The sequence below is a fragment of the Astatotilapia calliptera genome, chromosome 7 (assembly GCF_964374335.1).
Source record: "Astatotilapia calliptera chromosome 7, fAstCal68.1, whole genome shotgun sequence".
Classification (NCBI taxonomy): domain Eukaryota; kingdom Metazoa; phylum Chordata; class Actinopteri; order Cichliformes; family Cichlidae; genus Astatotilapia; species Astatotilapia calliptera.
The window spans coordinates 5,542,402-5,554,761 of NC_137428.1; the positions used below are offsets into that span (position 1 = coordinate 5,542,402).

The 12,360-nt window shown below is 41.0% G+C and overlaps 1 protein-coding gene across 8 annotated transcripts in view; it reads right to left on the minus strand.

Moving 5' to 3' along the window:
* The window catches only part of ppfibp2b (PPFIA binding protein 2b), a 97,484-nt gene that overhangs the window by 16,532 nt on the left and 68,592 nt on the right, over positions 1–12,360 (minus strand). For 2 of the 8 annotated variants that reach the window (XM_080304085.1, XM_080304087.1), the window contains exons 7-18: positions 9,620–9,847; positions 8,622–8,714; positions 6,948–7,076; positions 3,324–3,435; positions 3,116–3,148; positions 1,993–2,054; positions 1,823–1,898; positions 1,641–1,723; positions 1,475–1,542; positions 1,329–1,394; positions 1,187–1,247; positions 918–965 (exon numbers count right to left, since the gene is read on the minus strand). In XM_080304085.1, the coding sequence (XP_080160211.1) occupies positions 918–965; positions 1,187–1,247; positions 1,329–1,394; positions 1,475–1,542; positions 1,641–1,723; positions 1,823–1,898; positions 1,993–2,054; positions 3,116–3,148; positions 3,324–3,435; positions 6,948–7,076; positions 8,622–8,714; positions 9,620–9,847 (1,059 nt within the window). The remainder of the gene's footprint in view (positions 1–917; positions 966–1,186; positions 1,248–1,328; positions 1,395–1,474; positions 1,543–1,640; positions 1,724–1,822; positions 1,899–1,992; positions 2,055–3,115; positions 3,149–3,323; positions 3,436–6,947; positions 7,077–8,621; positions 8,715–9,619; positions 9,848–12,360) is intronic. The other 6 variants (XM_026172752.2, XM_026172754.2, XM_026172750.2 and 3 more) reach the window with 5 other exon arrangements.

A 12,360-nucleotide genomic window follows, 5' to 3' on the forward strand; every position in this document is an offset into this window, starting at 1 on the left:
GCCCTAATATATCCCTGTGGCCGCTGTAATAAGAACTGTCTGAATTCTCTTAATACTGAAGAAAAGGTGCTTCAGTGCTTCATTTATTGCCTCATTTAACAGAGGAAACCCTAATCCACCCTTTCTGAAAGGAAAGGTGATCATCTTGACAATTCAAAGCATCGCACGTCAGACCATTCACAACAATAAACGATCAAAGTAACTGACGTTTGGTGCAGATTATCACATAAATAAATCCTGCTTTCTTATTACATAACATGCAAATATGTGGATATGTTTTAGCCCAAAGCTGGACTATGAACCACTCTGTTAAAATTCTTGCTTTAATCAAGGCAACGACTACAAAGGATCATCTCTTTAGTCGAAAGAGAAAATACGAGTGGACAGCAGGGTGAGATTTCCTGCGGGGAGTCTACACAGGAGAAGATTAGTGATGTAGTAGAGACGAGAGACCACAGAACGTATGAACCTGTAGTTTCGCCAAGTAAGATAGCCAATGTGATATGAGCAGGTGGTGGCGACTACATTAAAGGGTTACCTCAGTAAGATTCACCGTGTTGTTCATTTTTATACAGCCTGCATAAAACAACAAGGTAAAAACAGACAAGGCAAAGTATCCAATATGTGTTTGAAGCTCTTTTTGTGCCACGCCAACATTTTAATGAGCAGTCGGATTCTCTTTTCCTTATGAAATTACATCTTCCCCTGACTTCATGGTGTTTTCCATACAGGTCATGGAAAAACTGATTAGGAGTCATTTTTTTTGACTATTTGGCCACAGCCCAAGTCTTGTTTATATTTTGATTTATTTCATCTTCTTTACAAAAAATATATACTAATCCTGCAATCTAAAGATGTATAATGAATACATGGGATTTGTGTAGCTAAATGTGTGACATCATGTTGCAGATCAGTACCTCGGCCCCTACATCTGATTCACTTTCAAGTGGCTGGATCTCTACAGCCTACAGCCAACAGAGAGACGGGAGAGACCAGAGAACACACACACACAAACCCAGAATTAGAAGGTTAGCAATCACACAGTCAGATTAACAGGACGTTAAAGATTAGCTAGAAAGGACTGATTTAAAGTACTTTTTAGTAAGCAGATGTGATAGGCTGGATTAGATAGAGATTAGTATGTTTATATTAAACAAGCGAATCGTGGAGGCAAACACTAACAGACCTTTTGTAAAGATCCACTCTGCAACTCTTCAAGACTGCTGGACATCAACCGGCGTCGATGCCTGCAGAAAAAATATTGTATCACTGACATCTGGTTAAGCAGACGTACACTTTGAATGTGCTTGTACTGTAGCAGGGCTTACCAAGACCCATTAAACAAACTTGGGTCAGCAGCGGACACCAGCGATGTCTCCACAGAGTTCTGGAAACTGCAACAGACACCGCACAGAGTTAACTCAGAGTCTGGCGTTCATTCATCGCGTACAGTACGTGCACTGCACGTTCATACCTGAAATCCAAATCCCTCTGATACGGCGATGAGGACAACATAAGCGGTGACGATCCTCTTGATGATAGCTATGAAGGAAAAAACATTTTTTCAAAGCATTTGTGGAAGTGAGATTATTAACCCAATAATTCTTTGACTTTTATTTAAAATTTCTTGTGAATCCTACCTCTGATCTGAGGATGTCAGAGTGTGCTTTGTGAGTGATGGCTTTGAGCTTTAAACTGCCGCTCAGCTCCTCTTCACTGCTTCCTGGTAGATAGAAACCAAAACAATTGGCGGCATAGTGACGTTAGAGAGAAAAGACAGGTTTCCAAGCAGAAACTCACAATACAGAAAAAGGAAGCTCACCCTGTGTGAGTGCCATGACCTCCCTCATCTTTCTGTATTGGCTGAGCAGAATGGTAAGCTCCTCTATACGCCGATCCTGTTATCACCAAGGCAGAAATGGTCATTCTCTTTTTATTTAATCTTGTTGTAAATGATATATATTGTAGCAGTGGCAAAAATTATTTCATTACCTTCTCGTCATTTGAAGCCAACAAAGACTCCATCCCGACCTTTAACCTCTGGTATTCCTGGTCTAACAAAGAAGACAAAGAAGTTAAAAAGGATCCTATTGTACCCTCACGCTAGCTAGTTAGATCAGGGCAGCTGATGGGTGCACGAAGCGGTGCTGGTGACAGACACGAGAGCCGTGCAAATAGGACTAATCAAGCAAAACAAATACATGCTGACAGCACAACTGCCCATGCAGCATCACCTGGGACACACGTGGAAACTGAGCATTGTCAACAGCACCATTACCGAGAGAAGAACTAATGAGGCTTGCATCAGTATCAGCCACACAAACACGAGCCGGCACCAGATTTCATTTAACATCCTTTCAAATGCAGAAACTTATCTAAATGGGATTTTTTTTGTTTATTCAAACGACTCAGCTTTGAAATGATATGCATGTCATCGGTGGCTTTAGAGCAGCATTTATAAGGCAACAAGAAAGCAATGAACTGCAATATGACAATGCCAGGAGGAAAAACAAAGCACAAAATGTCAGGATACTGCAACGCTCTCTGGTGACTCCTCCTGCAGGAATCAATAAACTAGTTGCATAGTTTTATCTACTACTTGTCCCACTCTCTTCTGAGATTTTCTTTAGATGACATGTTTATATTATAGTCCTCTCAATGTGCTTGTTATGTTCTATTTACTCAGATTTGAATCTATTTTTTTACATGCCTCACTGTGTGCATTTATCAGCGTGTTTGTGTGGTACTTTTATACTGTACTTTATATTCTATGTGTTCTTCCCAAACCGGAAGGCACTTTGGGTGAACTCCTGTTAAATAAAGATGATTCGATGTGGTATAAGAAGTTTGCACAGGACAGTGGACGCTGCATAGCCTGACACTCTTCTGAGTCTTTTTGATTTGAAAGGATGTACAGGCTCACATCACAGACACACACTGAAGCTTAGCTGTGGTCCACATTCCCGATGAAGAGACTACTTAGCCTCGACATTTAAAGTGTTTCCCTGTTTGGTTTTAAGTTTCACATTTGAGTCATAAATGACCAAAACAGAAAAATCCAGCTGTCCAGGAGGTTGCTTAGAAATTAGCCCCATTAGCAACATAAATGCCTTACATTTGTTAATCAGATGCTTGATATACACCTCCTCTACAGCAGAGGGCAGCAAAGAGTGGAAAAAAACACAAGCCAAGTGGAGAACAGAGAAGAGAGGAACTGTTGATTAGATGTTACAGTAATCAGAGTTGACAGACGTGCACATCGCTGCCTCTCACACATATCTGCACTGACAGATTTGATTGGTCAGACTGTCAGCTGAGTGTACCTCTCTCTGCGTTGTCATTGGCGCTGCCGCCTCTGGCCAGCAGCTGGGTCTGTAGGCACACGATCTCAGCATCTTTGGAGGCCAGGAGCTGCTGCAGCTCTGAGATTTCTGCCTGTGGAGGAAGTCAGAGTAGATGTCTGTGAACTGGGTCGATCTTCCAGGTCAGTGGATGTCTGTGAGCTGTAAGTGTGAAGCAACTAAGCAAATCATTTTTCTTAAAAAGGAATCATTTCTAAAAACCAACCAGCCAACTGATGAGCCATCAGAGTAACACATAAAATGAGTTGTGAATTCTGAGATTATTCTATATTATCATCATTATTATTATTATTATTTGGCACTGAGCACCTTCTTTCAAATAAAAACTACACAATGGAAATATAAAACAAGCACTGAAAGCCACATGTAGCCACAAGTTATTTTGGTTTTCTGCTTTAAATCAACCCCACTATTTCACTTTTTTACAATACTTTGTTAAAACAAACTCTACCACAGCTTTCTCCACACGATCTAAGGAACCTGCATCACCACTCAAGCATCTATCCAATGGAAGTATTTCTGGCAAAAAAACACAATTTCTGACACGTACTACAGTCTCCACCCTCAGCTGTTAACTGTAACATGACTGACATTACTGCATTGTAGGGATGGGTATCGAAAACCGGTTCTTGTTGAGAACCGGTTCCCACTGTTTCAATTCCTTGGAATTGTTTGCCATTTTTGCAAACGATTCCCTTATCGATTCCAGTCGCCCCAAATGACGTCACCATGTTCCGGAGCATCATTTACCTGGCAGGAAACACGGCGGCTCAAACGCTCAAAAGTTTGGTTATACTTTACGAGAACAGATGACAACAGGGCAACTTGCAATACTTGCAAAGTAGATATTTCATTTAAGGGAGGAAACACTACGAATATGCAAAAGCATTTGCTCACAAAACACACGATAACCTTAAATGAATGTCATGTTTTTAATCCCGCTCGACTCGTGAATCTCAACCCAGCAGCAGCGGTAACGTTTGCACGTCCTCTCCCGTTAATGCGGCAGGTAAATAATCAACTAACAGTGCATATTATGTTAGCGCGATCTGCCTTATTACAAACCTGCCATTACTGTGCATTTAGGTGATCATGATGAGAGAGACAGACAGAGTCTGGCTCAGATGCTGGCAGTTGTCGCTGCAGCGGTGTGTGTGTCCAGTAGCGTCTCCTTTCAGGCCGGGATAGACGAATGTCACCGAGCAGTGTCTGAGTTTGTGGTCAAAGGCTTGCACCCATTTGCCACAGCAGATGCCCCGATTTTTGGTAAGTGAATGTGTTTAATTGTAGGCAGGGACATTACTGGATATTCTTGTGTAATTGCTACAGAATAATTTATGTTATACTTTGTTATTGTTACAGAAGATTATTTATTTTATTATTTTGTATTTACAATTTTTTTTTCCTGGGGACTCTGTGACCCCAATGAAGAGCCGTAGGCTGGATCTCGTAAGATCTCACTGTTGGGTTTGTAAGGCCATGTTACTCCTAAATTTCTATCTTGTTCAAAGAGAAGATATAAAACAAAGTTCTAAGCTAATCGACCTCTGTGTACTCCTTTTTTTTTTTTAAAGAATCGATAAGAGAATCTATAAAGAATCAAATCGTTAAACAGAATCGAAAATTGAATCGGAATCGTGAAAATCTTATCAATACCCATCCCTACTGCATTGTGCCCAAACAGCTGAAAATGAGGCCAGGACGATGTGCCATAAACTGCACTTGGCTGTGGGAAGACTTCTTAACAAATTTATAGCATAGTACAAAAAGGTTTTGACAGATTGTTTCCTCTGAATAATTGGTTCAGTTTTGTTGAATGACATTCTGATATTTATTTGATCTATCACTAAGCAAATATGTGTGTTTCTGTGCACTGCATTCATACAGTTTACGTAACTTTAGCTTACTAGCATTATCTGATAGCATAGCATGCCACCTTCTCATGCTAATATAGTTCTTTTTGGCTCCAAAAACAACATGGCAATGGTCAAACAAACAAAATTTGAGGTCCAGGAAACAATAGGTGGCATCACTTTCATAATGTCCATCTTTTATATACAGATGGTGTAAAAACTACATTGTTTTTGTAGATTTGGGGCAGAGGACATATTTAAAGCCCCACACAACACAGAACACCCCCACATATGTGCGTTTGTTTTATGTGCATTTGTCCAGGTGAACTTTTGTTCTCCGGCCAGTAGTGACAACTTTCAAGAATAACCATTTCAAGATTATCAATCACGTCCATCTTTTATATACAGTCTACAGCCTAGTGACTAAGAGCTAAGAGCTCAGTCAGACCTCTCATCACTTTAATTGAAGCCAACACAAACGGACAAATTAGGGTACCGATGCTTCCGTGTAGGGAAAATTCAAATACAACAGCAAAAGGGAATGTTAGCATCAAAGGAAGAAACATCTTCTGCAGTATCATTTTTTAAAAGAAACAATAATACTGATATTTTATACATATGCAAGCGTTAAGCCTCTGTCTTATTTTTCAGTATTGACCCTCTAATATAATAAAAACTGCTGTACTTCAGTCTGCCTTCAGTCACATGCAATCCACGTTTTCTTTATCCATTACAACTTTCCTATTCTCAGACATCAGATTAAATGACTAAAGTGCCAAAATAAGAATTAAACAGGAAAACATTTATCTCCAAAAAATCATAAAGTGGACCCTGTTATTTAAGCTATTTGCTTGTGTCTGCTCTGAGGCCTTGACATGTTATGACAACCTAATCTGAGTTAAGATGAAAAGAATAGTAAAAAAAAGTAATCACACATTATGCTAACAAATACAGTGGAGGCAACAGCTGAAGACAACAGGTGTGTGCACAGACTGTATGGTGGCATGCTATAAGTGCAAACTTAACAATGCCTGCAGCTGCTCTGCAATAAAACCCAGAAGCAAAAACCTACAATAGGGTAAGAAGCAGGGGAAGCCAGAGAATAACTCAGAGATGTGCAGGGTTTTGTTACTACCATCAGATCTGTGTTTGTCTCGAAGGCTCCAAATATTACAGAGCATATAAAATAAAATGAAAGGCACCAGCCAGGAAATCTGCTGAAGTGAGACTATGTGGAAGCCATCATTACCGTGTTATATCCTTAGTGCACAATATGAACACAGTAGGGTCGCACAAACACACAAAACTGATAGAATCAAATAAATTCACAAAATCCATGCAAACGCACACTAAAAATCACAACGACGGGAAAGAAAAAGCCACAAGTAAAAGGATGGAATCTACTGGTTTCTGCTTTTAAAAAATACAAACCTTGTCCTTATCAAAACCAGTGTAGGTTTTGATTTATTTATTTATTGTGTAGGTTTCTCTGTCCGGTCCCTTCCTGCTCAAAGGGACAGGACAGAGCTTCACAGCTATCGCAAGACCAACAAAAACAAATGCAACTAAGGAAACTAAGAAAAGAAAAGAAATGAGAAAAAAACACGAGAAGGGGAGGAGCAAGACGAGAAAAGTAGAAAAGAAGAGGCCAAACATAACACTAATCATAGGAAAGAAATCAACACGGGGAGATGACAAGCGGCAAGAGCAGGAGAGGAGGAAGAGGAGGCACCTGTGCGCTGCGCCAGCGCTCCTCCCAATGCTGCTTCTCCAGCTGTGTGTGCTCGACAGTCAGCTTGAGGCTGGACAGCTGGGTCATGAGCGACTGGTAACACACATGGAGAGAGTAAGAGATAGAGAGCTAGAGAGGGAGAGAGGACAGGAAGAGAGTAATGACGGGGAGAGATTTAGGGATGTGAAGAGAAAGGAGGAGCGGAAAAAAGTGAAGAGAGCAAGCCGCAGAGAGGGGTAAGTAGAGAAGAGGAGAGGAGGCGGATAGTGAAGGAGGGAGAGAGGAGGAAGGAAGCACTGTAAGCACAGAGAAACCAATGGCAGTTTGACCTCCTTCAGACAATATCCAACAATATGTTAGAGAGAGACTCTGTCATAACAAAGGAAATGAAGCTGCACGTCTCTGCTGCTGAGAAACACAAATGAGTGAAGCTCTGATTATTTCATCCTGATGAATGAAGGTTAAAGAAATTCACCTGGTGACAGTCTGATCAAATTATCGAACGTTTACGTATAACATCACAGTAACACCAGCTGTTAATTTTATCTTCTGTTACAGTATCCAGCATCCATTCTTGTCTACATCTGCTCTATTTCCTTTTTCATATGTGCAATTATCAGATTAGGAAGTCCGTCCTTTACACAGGTTTGCTGGAGTGACTTCACAGGCCAGTTTCCACATTTTGAAAAGTCTTCTTCCAGTGAGTTTGATGAGAAGTATACACCACACTCACATCTATGATATGAAGTTAGTCAGATTAGTTTAGAGCAATGTTTGGATTCGTTTAATGTAAGTCTGGAAGAAAAGGGGAACAAGCCGCCTGGCTTTGTCCAAAGGAAACCCACCCTAATGAAAACTTCAGAGCTCATTAAGTCCCATTTTTTTATTCATTTTTTATTTATTCTATTGTATTCTACACAAAATAACTCTCGAAAAAAAAGCAAGAGCTGCATTTTATTAAAAATAGTGGAAAAACACAACAAATCTCAAAACTATATATGCGCTCCTTACAATTTCACATCAATAATGCAATTTAACTTAAATTTAAGAAACGCCAAGAAAATACCAGATGGAAGATCTCAGAGACTAATGAGCTCAATTAGTGATGTTGTTGGATATTAAAAAAAACATCTTAAAGAGGCCGAGCTGTTCAGAAGAAAAACTCGGAAGGGACTAACTGCTCCGTGAAAAACTATGTGGGCAAAGAGTTCAACAATTTAAGGGTAAAAGCTTCATAAAATAACAAAAGATTAGAGAAGTTCAAAGTATTGGGGCATTGCATCATAACATTTAAAGATCCAGAGATTCTGGAGACACCTCTAGACCAAGTACCAAGGCTAAAAACCAATGAAACGCTGCAATTTTGGGGCCCTACGACAAGTGAAATGGACATCTGTGAAGACACCACTAATACTAAATGATGTTTACAGATTTTGGAGTAACATTGAAAGAACTTCTTTCGCACAGAAGACAATGCCAAACCACAATTTACATGTTTTCCAGCAGTAGTGAAACACATTTTTAAGTCTTCATATTCAAAAATATAATAAGATTTCTCAGTTTCAACATTTGATATGCTTTTTGTATATGTTACACAGCATCCCAGCTTCTACAAACAGATTTTAAGTGCATGTAAAATGCATTTTACACTGCTCTGTGTGCTTTAGCGAGTACCTTGGTGGCTCTTAATTTCCTCTCATACTGGCTCTTCTCTCCCTCCAACTCATCCACTTTGCTCTTCAGCTGCTTAACTTCTTGTTGCAAATCCTGCAGAAAAGCCAAACCATAGCATTCTTCAGTTAGCCAGACCACTTTACATACATGTGCACAATTACGAAACTTTTCTGATGTTTCAAGCAATTCTCAAAAAAAGTTATACATTTCATCTACATGTCACAATCGGCACGAGGTTCATCTACATGAGTGGGCACGCATGCCAGCATATAAATGGGAGGGTATTCAAACACCAGGTTCACATTCAGTGCAGTTATAAAGGTCCCCGGGGCCAGACAGTGGTTAATAAAGGGAACAAGATCCTCCTGAAACAGACACCACAACGTGCAGTTAACAACCAGGAAACCCAGAACACTACTGAAAGCCTTCCGGGTCGCACATCTGCCAGCTGCGCACTGCCACCATCTGGGGGAAACTTTGGACAGCAGGGTTATAGGGACCGTAACATGACCCATCCACCTGGTCAGTGTATTAGGAAGCTGACAGATGTAAACTTTGTTAGTGGAGGAATCACTGTCATGCAAGGAAACCACATCGAATCTAATACAAAACACAATTCTGGTCCTAAAGGCAAGCTTGAAAGGATTTATAGAGACAACATCCTGATCGGTGCTGAAATACATTCCAAATGTTTCAAATACTTGAGGAGTTCACTCTACGTCATACTGCTGGAAGACTTTTTAGGTAAATAACTCCTCAAATGTATGGAAGCATTTAGAAAACCCAATCGAAAGCCTCAATCACTGCAAGAACCAGAGCAGAGTGTGACCCCAACATCCTGCAGTACACATACAGACACTACAAGAGAGGTTGTTAGCTTGATTCTGTGGAATATTCCAAATACCGGGTGGTGTGTGGACTGGTTAAAAGGGAAGAAGAGAAGAGAAGAAATGATGGGGAAGGAGGGTAAGATGAGTTCATCCATCAAGTCTCCCTACGTGAACAGTCTTTCCTCCATTGTGCTGCCGGGCATCAGAGCCAGACAGACTCAGGTCCAAGCCGACCAACCCAACTTGAGGGCTGTAGCCCTGGGCTTGGCCGTCTCTTGGCTCCCCCTGCTGGGCCTCCTTCTCCTCCAGGGCCCGTTTCTCCTGAATGCGAGTGCTGATCTCCTCCTGAAACCTGCACATCTGCTCCTGGAGCTCACTGATGAGATTTACCACACACTGGGAGGGTTGGAAGACAAATGAAGGGTGGCAGAAGAGGTGAAATGGTGAGATGAGGAGAAGAAAAGAGGAATAAATGAAAGTCAGTTGAGAGGAGGAGAGGAGAATAAAACATGAACTTATTTGTTAATCAGTCAGTACAGGGAAAATGGTTGATGCCACATCTGGATCACTGTTGGCCATTTGTAGTAGAAACTCAGAAAACACATAAAAATCTTGTGAAACACACAAAGCACAAAGATTTACACAAACACTTGAAGCGGAAGAAAGAAATGCTTAAATTCAACTGGAGAAAATGTTAGAATCCTAGAAAAGAAGGAGCATTACACCTCAGCACATTGACAAACAACTGAAAACACAAGAGTAACTTTTACTCCTTTAAAAACTTTTGCATTATGCAATGCCCTCCTCTTGTATTAGTGCTGTAACGGTGAGATTGTGGGAGACAGATGCAGGCAAGGCATCATGCCTCACCGTCTTACATTGTTGAAATAGTGTGAAAAACAGATCTGTGCTCATCTACAGCGCGAGTGTTTCTGCGCCACCTCCCTGCTGGCTCAATGTGACCACTGACAGGAAAGGAGCGACCACGTTATTCTTAAGGTTAGTCTGGGGTCAGAGGAAAAAGCAGGAAGTCTAGTGGAGTTTGGAGAGCAGCGGTGAGCAGACAAACACCTCCTGACAGCCAGAATTAGAGTGGGGTGGTTAAGAATGGGTTGTATTGTTTGGGCGAACTGTGCTCCAACTGAGTGGATGAATCATTGTGTCCAATTAAATCAAGACAGTGGTCACAAATCACTAATTTGTCTCAGAGGGTTTTCCCAGTCGAACCAGCTTTTGTACAGGAATTAAAGATCGAAAGGTCAAACACAACACGCCCCGTTGTGATACGACCACGACACTTTAGGCGTTCCAAAAGCCCTCAACCAACAAGTCTGTCATGCTGATGCACTTAGTGATTTTGCATTGTACTGGCTGTTAAGCTAATGTCGAGCGTATCCACTGAGGACAGATCAGGGCTAACATCTGTCTTCTGCTGACATTAGAATAGTTTCCATGGCAACTTCTGATGTTGCACAATATAAGTATGATACCATATTGTAAATATAAAAAATGGCAATAGGAACAAGCTGCCAAGATTTCAGTCTCTGTCATTGTGCTTCGTGGCCTATTTTACATTTTACATGAAAAGCAGCTCAGCAGGCAGGGCTGTTTTAAACTACATAAAATCCACATTTCAGGCATCTAAAGCATAATTTTGTATAAGTAATAACCCCATCTGGCGCACCAGGGTTATTATATCATGCCTGAGCTCCATCCAAGTCTAGTCGCATGGGAAACAGAGCCGTAACCCAGAATTTAGACCAATAAAACAGAACAAGACAGGATGTAAAGACAGGAAAAAAACAGAGCGTACAATAAAGAAGAGACATGAAGGTGCACAGAGCAAAGTCTCTAACTGTTCTTTTTGTTTACACACATTAAATGTTGAGCAAACTGTTGGTCTAAGAAAATGTCACAGCTCAGGGGAATCTTGTTCCTGAAAAGTGGTTGCTTTAGTACTTAAAGGTGTTCGTGAGACGGCAGCGAGCCTGTGTGTGGTGTTGGTGTGGTTTCCTGAGGTGAAAGTGTTTGGCCCCGAGGAATGCTCAGAGTGGATGCTTGCCATTCCTCCTGACAGCCTACCGGAGCCTCGCAGCTGTTACTAACCACACACACAGACACACGCACAGACACACACATCCTGACTTTACTGACAAAAATGCAGCCCCATCATAACGTAAACAAAGCAAAGCACCTCAGCTGCACACCGGACATGTTGGATTCTGGTGAGTACGTATGTGCATCTCAATACTGAATCAATACTAAACCAAGACAGCACCAACTTATAAAAACGGCTCATTGACAGGACTGATGTTAGATTTATGTGGTGGAGCCTCAAGCTGAGAGAATAGGCCTCATGATCCCTGAAGCAGCCTGAAAAACAGACTAGATAAAGTGAATAAGTGCCGCCCAATTCCTGTTGAAGTTTGTGCTGCTTTTTTACATTTTTTGCAATATAACCTATTAAAAAAGGACTGCTTGATAATATCCTGCACTATTTTGTTTAATCTGCCTGTTAGATTTAATGACTCATTAACTGAAGGTGCCGAAATGCTGTTCCGGATTGTTCCAGCTCATTGGCTACATGAACTCATGCATGTAACCTAAATGGATTTTTTGGATACATTTCAGCACCAAAACTACTGTGTTAGGTACAGGCATGATGCCTTGGATTAACAGTAGCCACATGCTAGAAAGTGACAAGATTGCATGTAAAAGATGGGAACATGCTGCAAATATATTTCTAGGAGCACACAAACGGATTTACTAACATCTGCGATATGCAGGTTACTGCTAATTGCACCAGTATTTAATGCTGAAAACAGGTATTGCATTTTTTGTGCTGGATATTAAAATGAACTGACCACCCGTGCTAAGCAAACAGTGCAACTTTTGTAAATCACTATTTT